General features: G+C 40.4%; 1 protein-coding gene across 1 annotated transcript in view; it reads left to right on the forward strand.

The window, feature by feature from the left end:
* Positions 1–9,319, forward strand: part of LOC138000109 (ubiquitin carboxyl-terminal hydrolase 38-like) — a 13,503-nt gene extending 4,184 nt beyond the window's left edge. Inside the window, exons 2-7 of the mRNA XM_068846279.1 lie at positions 671–772; positions 3,099–3,257; positions 3,663–3,850; positions 4,254–4,347; positions 5,903–7,312; positions 8,773–9,319. Of these exons, the coding sequence (XP_068702380.1) occupies positions 671–772; positions 3,099–3,257; positions 3,663–3,850; positions 4,254–4,347; positions 5,903–7,312; positions 8,773–8,931 (2,112 nt within the window). The 3' untranslated portion in view covers positions 8,932–9,319. The remainder of the gene's footprint in view (positions 1–670; positions 773–3,098; positions 3,258–3,662; positions 3,851–4,253; positions 4,348–5,902; positions 7,313–8,772) is intronic.
* Positions 9,320–10,000: the final 681 nt, after the last annotated feature.

Raw genomic sequence — 10,000 nt, forward strand, 5'->3', positions numbered from 1 at the left:
TGGGGGAGGCCTAGGGCGTTTGAGGTGTCATTACCTAAAGGATATGGGTTTGCAATTTGGCTACCCTCTCCCCGGTGAGTAAAGACATTTCCACCTGCTTTTGTGGTGTATGCTAGGATAGGTACTATGGCAGAAAGCATGTAGCTTATGAAGATTTCCTTCGTTTACTGATTCTGCGGGAAGATTTTTGACAAAGGGTCATACTTAGTATTTAATTCTAACGCCAGATGATTTTACTCATGAATCGGGAACCCCTGGGAATCAATGAGCTTTGTTATACCTCCCAACTGAAGTATGTTTTTCGATTGGAAGAGAACGTGTCATGTGCTGTGGGTCAAAATTCACTAAGTCCCTAGGGAAACTATGACTTGAACTTTCAACTTGCGCATGATCAGGAGGTACACCTTTGAAACAGCGGCGAATTCCGTGTAAAAATCTGTGTATCCTATTTTGAGTTGGTTTGACTGACCCCACAGGAAACAGTGAGTTTTGTTTCCCTTGGGGCCAATCATTCAGTGCTCAAAGTCTCACTCCTAGGAGTCAGTGTGTTAAATGAAGACTTGTGGGTGAAGACTTTCAGACACAAAGCCTTTTTGGTTTGTGTGGATTCAATATTTTAAAGACTTATTTTGTATTCATCTAAATTGTTGTCATTTTTTCTTGGTGGTAGGTATTTAGTCGTTTGTTATTCCCTGTCGTTCGTGAGAGCACTATGGTGGTTCTGTCTCACATGCTTCTAAGCTTTCAGCACTCTCCACAAGCATTTCATGAGGTAAAACATTTCTTGTTATTTCACTACTTTGTTAAGACATGATCACTACATCTAATTGAATCTGAAGTTTCTCAGAGGTAGGAATGTGCTATTAGGAAATGATCTGATGCAGAACCAAGGCCAAGATCAAGGAAAGCCTTGGTTCAATTTCCAAAACTCACTACAAGGCTGTGCTCTAAGGAAAATTTCAGGGAGCCGTTTCGGCTCCCAAGCACTTCAGCTGGGGTACCCAGCCCTCTAAGTTGATTGCCCAAATTAATTAATTAATTATTTGTTTATTTGTTTATTTATTTATTTATTTATTTGTTTGAGCTCAACAACGCAGCAAGATCTTCATCCGTCTCTCTCTAAGCAAAACATCGCTACTACTGCTCTGGTGATCGTCGAACTCGCTAGTGCAAGAAAAACCTGCAACCCATCAAGTTTTTCACGCCATACTTCAGAAAGACGAGAAAAGTGGCAATGCCACCGATGATTTTCAGGTTTAAAAATAAAAAAAGTAAAGATTACAGACATCACGGATAAGGTTTCAAGGTTTTCAACGACATAACTTTTTTCATTAGCACATCACCTGTTACTTGGATTTACGTTGTTCTATGGTTATACGCAAGGTTAAAGTTACGTCCAGGGAGACCGGAAAATGCGTGTGAATGGAGTTTGTGAAATGGAATAAATGCTTGTTAATTATCCTCCTGTCAGTTTGCAGTAAGCTTTTTATCGCTGGTGTTACAGATTTCCTGCACTCACAATTATCAGTAAAATATTAAGTAGAATGAGCTTTTAGTGGATTCGGTCAAAGCGTAGCAATGATTTGTCACAACACCAAAGACAACGTGGGATTGCTCTGTCTCTTAAACAACAACAAATAACATGATATCTTCCCCTTTTTTATTTTGTTATTTCATATACAGGGGGAAAACAACCATAACTTAAGTTGTGATATCGTCACCCTCCTTACCGTATATAACTCCGCTAAGTGTTTGAAGACAAAAGAAATATGGCTCCAACTTGAGGTGGTCTAAGAGCTCTTGGTCTTTCTATTTTGCGACTTAAGAGATAGTAGGTGTGTCAGGGTTTAGTGATGCTTTGTTGCGGAACATTCAGGAAACCAGTGCGTTCCTAGGATTTGCTAGATTTAGGGGGTTTCAAGTTTTCAGCCAAGCAGGCGCAGCAGCAAAAAATCGTAAAAACACTAAATTTGCATAAACCGTGATTCCCGGTTCCTACAAGAATAAATTGCACCGCTTTGCCAGCTGCGCTTTACCCTTTCAGAGCAGAAGTAACAACTTTTCTTTTTTAAAACTATAACCAATAAATGCCAAACTCCAAGTGCCAAATTTATACTATTTTAATGCTTCTTATCTGCTCAAAGTACCAGAGTGCCCGGCTGGGTGACCCAGGTAATTTTTCTCACTGGCCGGAACCCAAATGTTAGTCGCCTTAGGCGACCGGGCACCATTAGAGCACAGCCTTGCGCTATTCTCATTGAGGGCCCAAGGTCATGTTTCTCTCTCACATTTTTTTACAGCTTTACTCTCTTTCATCCAGAGTCTGACCACCAGTCCATGGACTACCCCGGTGGACTACCCAAATGGACTGCCCTGAAACAGACTAACTCTAAAAAATACTATCTGGAATGAGTACTATTGAAAGAACTGGATTGATTATATACTTACATTCCATGTTCCTTGTTTATTTTCGTCCGCACGGCGCGCATGCAATTAAATTCAGGAATTGCACCAGTCTCACTTCACTTACACAAAGTAATCAGCCATCACAACAATTATCGAAAGCTAACCTTTTTAAAATGGGTGCTTAGATTTAAATACTGTTGACGAAAGTCGTTTAAAATGGGTTTTTAGGCTTAGCACTAATAATAATAATTAATGTGATGCTGCTTATGACCAATAATACTCACTTGAAATAGTATTTTTGGGTTAGTCCATTTGGGTGATCCATCAGTGTAGCTTATGGACTTGGGGTCAGTGTTTTCAACTCTCCCATATGATTTCCCGTTATTTAACAGTTTGAACATCATTGCACATGTTCCAGTTATTGAACATTATTGAACAGGTTCCAGTTATTGAACTGGTCTTTTGATGAAACACACGTAGTGTAGTGGATACATTGCTGGTGAATTGCATTTTAGCGCTCTGAGTTCAAATCCCAGCTTGTGCACTCCAAAGATTACTCAGCTTTCCATCCATTTGTGGCAGGTAAAATGAGTACCACTGTTAATGGGGACTAGTTGTTTTAGAGTCATTACAGTGCTGAAATTTCATTTTGGTAATACATAATGAATTTATTTTTGTTGTTGTTGTTCTAGATTGTTGAACATGTTCCAGGCCTCGTGCAGAACCTTAAGAAAGAGAACATTGCATCATCACAATCCACACTACAAACTCTGGCAGAACTCATGCACTGCCTAATGTATCAGCATACGGGTTTCCCAGAGCTGTATGAGCCAATTCTTGACTGTCTACAGGTAATTTGTGACAGAAACCAAAGGCTGAGGTCTGAATCCAAATTTTTGAAGTACTACCAGTGTTTATATTGATAAAACTTGGTTACTTGTCAGTTGTTCAGAGAGGAGTGAAAATGACAACAACTGTACTGGGTCTGTTCATCTCTAGTGTCTTGCAACAATATTGAGGTTGAAAGAAAGCAAGACATATTCAGGAAATTGGATGATGATTGACCCGGGTCCATTTTAACCGTGACAAAATGTTTTAAGCTTGAGAGCTTTGCCAAGCTCTCAAGCTTTCAAATTGTACCAGAATGGACAAAGAATGAGATTGAAACCTCCTTTTCTCCCCCAAAAAACTAACTTTACAATAAGCCAAACAAAAAGTTAATGGATCATATGTAGAAATAGTTTTTTTCATGTTAGGATTTGCCAAAACCACCAGAAGTGATGATCCGCAAGTGGCTGGCCCAAAGTGCATGGTCCGCTCAGTCAGTTAACATTCCACTCACTGGTTTCACCCCCAAGTCTGAAACAGGAAAAACTGGTTTGGTCAACTTGGGTAATACATGTTACATGAACAGTGTGTTGCAGGCCCTCTACATGCTTGAGGAGTGAGTATAGTGTTATCAATTTTAATTTGGTTAATGAAAAAATGACCGCACAGGTCTAATTTCTTTACACAGTGTGAGACATGACCTTCTGCATCACTGAAGAGGGAGTACCGGTATAATGTTAGCAATTTAACTTTGTTCATGATGATCTGACTACACCAGTCTTATTTCTTTGCACAGTGCAAGACAAGCTTTTGCATGTATTATTGTTTTTTCTTGAAAAACTTTCGGTGTCTGTATGCCAGAACAGAAAATATTGTTAGTTACACCTGTAGATCCTTAATCCTTGGCGTGCATATTTTGTAGTCAGGTAATGTTTTGGATATAATTTCATTTTCCTTTCCTTCTCTTAAAGTGAGAAAAATAATTGAGTTTTGTTGAGATTTCTCTTTTTTGCATTCAGGTTTCGGTACATGGTTTTGGAATGTCAAACAAATTCTCATCAGTCATTGCTTCATCATCTTCAGGAAGTGTTTGCATTCCTAGCACTAACTCAGGTACTGTTTTTAAGTGGTGGTTAAATCACACTTCTAACTGATGCTATTGCATTATACTTGTCTCAGTACTTTCAGCTTAAATAAACGTCTTTTAAGTTTATCGCTTAAGAACAAATTAGTCATGTCAAAAACAAATCGTAAGCGAGGAAGGAGGAAAAACGGAGTATGTATGTAAAAGTACGTAGAAAACATGTGAGCCAGAGTAGAAAACTAAGGATTATTTATCATTGTTATCATTTATCGTTATCATTATCGTTATCATTATCGTTATCATTATCGTTTACCATTATCATTATCGCTATCGTTATCATTTATCATTACCGTTATCGTCATCGTTATCATTTATCGTTATCATTTATCGTTATCGTTATCGTCATCGTCATTGTTATCATTTATCATAATCGTTATCGTTATCGTCATCATTATCATTTGTCGTTATCGTTTATCATTATCGTCATCGTTATCGTTTATCGTTAGCGGTATCGTTATTTTTATCGTTATCATTATCGTTATCGTTTATTCATTATCGTTATCGTTATCGTTATCATTCATCATTATCGTTTGATTACTGATTATTGTTGATAAGTAGGGCCACATTTTTAATGCAGAAAGCAAGCCCTGTTCCCTCTTCAAAGATTAGAGGGAGTAGGGTTGGTGCGAGTGACCATAAATCACTAAATGCATGAGCAAGTTAATATGATGTTTTTAATTGTTCTATGCTCAACAAAATGTGGCCATGTGGAAGGCCCTTTTGTATAATAACCCAAGTTATTCTCGCATTTTGATCTATTAGAGGACAGACGCACGATTGACGTCACCATCAGCTTTTATGCGAATTAAGTTTAATTCTTTAAATATATATATATCAAATAGATTCCATGTTGCCGTGCGTCTATTCAGTAATAGATCACAGAAGACTTCAAAATGTGGTAAGAACATCAGTGACTCACTCGGCTATCGCCTCGGCCACATTTTGACGTCATCTGCGATCTCTTACTGAACAGACGCACGGCAACATGGAATCTATTTAATATTCAACGAGGGTGAACACCGGTTACTGGTAACCCAGTAGTTTACATAGGGGCCCTGAAATGAATAAAACAAGGAAATACAAATGAGCACAACAGAGTTAAGAATCCCAGGTGGTGGGAGGTAAATCAGTTGGCTAGTTACAAGTGCGGCTCAGGAGTTGCGTGACAAGTGACAACTCCAGCTGGTGGTCAGAGCGGGATTTGAACCCTGTACCCCTCCGGATCTCTTAAGTTCAGCACCCTTGCCACTCGGCTACGCTGCCTCCCTTGTGGATGTACTACTGCTCACCTGTGACCGCATAACAGCAACAGACAGTAGTCAAGTGCTGAAACTGTTAGACTGGTAGAGTTTGATTGATACCTCGGTCAGAAAAGCAAGTGCAGTCATGATTTCAAACTACATTCAAGCCTGGATATCAACCGTGATGATCCTTCCAACTTTCATTCAATGTCCATTCTGCAGTTAAAACATGAAATTTCAACCGTATATTCTAAAATCGTATCTGTTTTGTTTTCATCATTAGAGGTCAGCCTTTGCCCCCTCAAAGTTCCTTAAGGTTGCCCGACCTCCATGGTTTGCTCCAGGCACACAGCAAGATTGCTCAGAATTTTTGAAGTTCCTTTTAGATAGGGTTAGTGAAGAGGACAAGTCTCTTGGAAACGGAGTTGACAATAATCTGTCTACAAAAACGTCCCTTGTGGATGACACGTTTGCTGGCAAGCTTGTAGTTTGTCTGTGCTGCCGTAGTTGTAATACTACTTCTTGCAGAGAGGAGATATTTATCGATTTGCCTTTAGCGTTCCCTCAAGCAGGTGAATTGGAAAGTAGAATAGACCAAGCGGCATCAATGAAATCACCAGTTGAATATTCAGATGTGACTGCCGGATCAGATAGCTCATCCTTGAGCTCCGAGAGAAGCCTTAAAGGAGGTGATATTAGCCACTTCAAAAGTGCTCCTGACCTGACAGCGAAGCCTGATGATGATGATGGCGAAAATGTAACCACATCTTCAGCTCATGGCTCTTCGTCTGCCGACAGCGCCAGGGCATTTACCACTTCTACCAACACAATTAACAGGTTTCGCGAAACTGGCTTACGGGCTGATGGCCCTGATATATCTTTAACTGAATTACTGGAGTACTTTTTTGAGCCGGAAATTCTTCACGGTTCAAATCAGTATCACTGTGAACAGTGTAACAGTTTACAGGATGCAGAGAGAACAGTTACCATTGCTAAGGCATCCGAGTTTTTGGTTCTCACACTTAAGAGGTTTGCCTATAATGTTTGTACGCAGCAGAGGTCCAAAATATTGGAGACTGTATCATATCCTCTTACTCTGTGCTTACCTAAAATGCATGTGAAGGATGAGGCCACCATAAAGAGAGATCCTGTCAATATGGAAGTGCAGGATTCTTCGCCAGGGATTCCGGAAGAAAAGAGTGATGACATAATTAACCAGTCTTCTTTCATAGCTAATCGTAGTAGAGAAGAACACAACGGTATGAATCGCAGTAACAGCAGGGATCATTTAGCTTCTTTCAGTGAGGAAAAGCCAGCGACTGACCTTGTTTATTCACTTTGTTCAGTAATTGTGCACTCGGGGACTTCCTCAGAAAGCGGACATTATTATTGTTACGCACGCTCCTCATCACAGTCAATTGTAGATACAGAAATTGGTGATGCAGCTTGCTCCAGAACAAGTGATCAGGATACTTGGTGTCTATTTAATGACAGCCGCGTGTCTTACTCAGCGTATAGTTCATTTTCCGATGTATCCAAGCGGTTTCCCAAAGACACTCCTTATGTGTTGATATACAAGCGGGTCAGCAGGCCTTGTGGCACAGACACCCCAGTCAATACTGAAGTACAGCACAGGGTCATCAATCAAGAACTGGTCGATATTGTTAACCGTGACAACTTGTTATTTATGCAGGTAATTTCTTTGTACGTTTTCCTCTCTGAACTGTGATTCTCTTTTCAGTAATATGTAGCATCATGACCAGGTCGCGCACGCAACTTCGTTCCCAGGGTCTCACAGGAAGCAGAGGAGAAAGACCCTGGGAACGAGGTTGGTCGCACACGAACCACATGGTCAGAGCTTCTTCGTAGGATTCTTCTCCGAACGGGATGCTAGTTCGTCGCCGGGCTACCTGACGGTTCGAGCGTTAGCCCTTCGCTCTGGCGAAGGGCTAACGCTCGAATCGTCAGCTTTCCAAATCGTTCAAGGTGGTAATTCGACCTTTATCAACACGTTTCATCAAACCGAAATTTCCTGTTTCACTCTCCCACCGACGCAGCACCACAGTTCCTTTAGAAACTAGAAATTTGTTTACCTTTTATTCACTTGGCGGAAGAGAGACGGCGTGTAGGAAAGTTTCTTATTTAAGTAACATCCCGGTGACAGGGCTGGGTCTCGAACTAGCGACCCTGTGATCTGGAGACCGACACGCAAACCGCCACATTATGCCTCCCGTCTTAATTCTTGGTTTTCACTCACGTGATCAACAGCCATGTTCAGTCAACGAAAACAAAAGAAAAAGTTTGCATAATAATAGATTTCAATTCCCGGAGTATTGGATCTTGACACCAACATGGCGGTCGTGACGTCATGTGAAATCCAAAAATATGTTGCAATAGTCCCATTGCTCAGTACCAATGGTTCTCCGTACAGAATCGCTTTCGAAACTTATTATATAACGCTCTATCATGAACTTCTAAAATAGTTAATTTTTCAAATTCGACAAGCATGGTTACTTTAAGTTGTAGTGAGTTAGCTTTTTTAAGCATATTTCCGCCTTCGTAATCTTGCGTTTCTGTTTAATGGACAAAGACACGGCAGTGGGTCGTGAGCAGCTGCAGCGATGAAGTGACTGCATTAAGAATACATTCGTTAATGGGTCTTCGTTAAAGGAAGAGTTGCACGTCTCTGCGTATGGGCATGCTCTCACGTCAGTCCCTTGAATTTCATTGTTATTGAAACAATCGAAAGCACTGATGCAGGAATCGGAAACAATGCCATAAAAGTGGAATTACTTTTGCAATCCTTTCCTTTGTGTCATGAACCTACTACATGCGAATAGATAACTCGTGCGTAGAAGAAAATGTTCGACCCGTACAATAAATTGCATGGTCAAGACTAAATTTGACATTTTCTGTGTAAGCCCGCAGTATCCTCAACCACATTTGGGTCTCAGTAATTCAGTGTATTTGCTTTAGTACTTTCTGTGGTTAATGAATATCCTCTGGTGAAGTAAGAACCACAAAGTTTACTACTGATAGCGCCAAAGCTTGAACATGCGCAAAACCATGAACTGTCCCTTTAAGGGCTGGACAATGCTTTAATTTACGTACATCGATGATGAAAACTGAAAACGTATATTCTTTCGTCTACAGGAGCAAGAGCGTCAAGCAATCAGCGCTGTCAAACGGAAAGCTTGGTCGCACAACTATCATCCCCGGGATGATGAGGATGACGATAATGACAGAGGTCCCCCAGGGAGCTGTGGCAGTGGCCCCGGCCTTGCAACCCCGTTTAATCGGTTTGTCTTTTAGCCCATTTGATCATTCTAGAGAGCCGGGAGCCCTTTCACTAAGTTCATCTCAATAACGTGTTTTTGTAACGTGATAATCATAGTGTGCGGAAAGCGTTTGTTTACTGAGTCAGCTTATTACATTTGCGAATCGTTTTGTTGTCATGTCATTGCGAAGGGAACCAGCTTTACTTAAAAGCCCGAACCTGATGCAACGAACTGAGGAAACAAATATCTTGAGCACTTTTCAAAAGACACTCTGATATCCAGGAATGGATAATCTATGAAGTCGTAGAATGTGTCAACCATCATGGAGACTTTTCTCGGGGTTGATGTTTAAGCCTTTAGGAAGTATTATTTTGCTTCATTTATTTAACTGAATAAAGTAGCACTGATGCTGAAATCTAAAGTCGCCTGACGTTTTTATTCCTCTGATCTCAATGACCTCATCGTTCCGCCCACAACACACGACGCAAGTTCTAAAGCATAAGCAACCTTCGCATGTCAGTAGTGTCTTGATCCATTTGTGCCTTTAGGTCCGCCAAATTACATGCTACTATGCCCCAATCGTGGGACCAGTTGTTCTGATTAATTTAATCAAAATGCTATGATATTTTTATTCATTTTACTTTTTGTAGGAAATTCTATTAATGCTATCATTATTTTTAACTTATTTTATTTTATTTAGTTAGACGTCTTGCGTGGTGGCACCCCTTTGAAGCACTAGAAATTTTTTATGTAAGGTTGAATAAGAGTTGAATCCTGGACTACAGGAAACTTAAATTGCAGTCTGATCCGCAGAAAACGTGCTTGGAGCAACCCGTGCCTGTTTGTCAAAGTGAGGCACTCGGCTAATTCCTTATGTGCCACGTTTTTGTTCGTACCACATTTTGACGTCATCTAGGGTCCCTAACCCTAACCTAGCCTAACCCTAACCCTAAAAGTAAAATTTTAAATTCTATGCGTAATGTAACAGGCAGCCAGTGCAAATTATACAATAATGGTGTTATTCTACAGTACTTAGATTCGCTATATATTAATTTGGCTGCAGCGTTTTGGACCCTTTGGATTTTATGTATTTGATAGGCTGG

Source organism: Montipora foliosa, chromosome 4 (genome assembly GCF_036669935.1).
Source record: "Montipora foliosa isolate CH-2021 chromosome 4, ASM3666993v2, whole genome shotgun sequence".
Taxonomy (NCBI): domain Eukaryota; kingdom Metazoa; phylum Cnidaria; class Anthozoa; order Scleractinia; family Acroporidae; genus Montipora; species Montipora foliosa.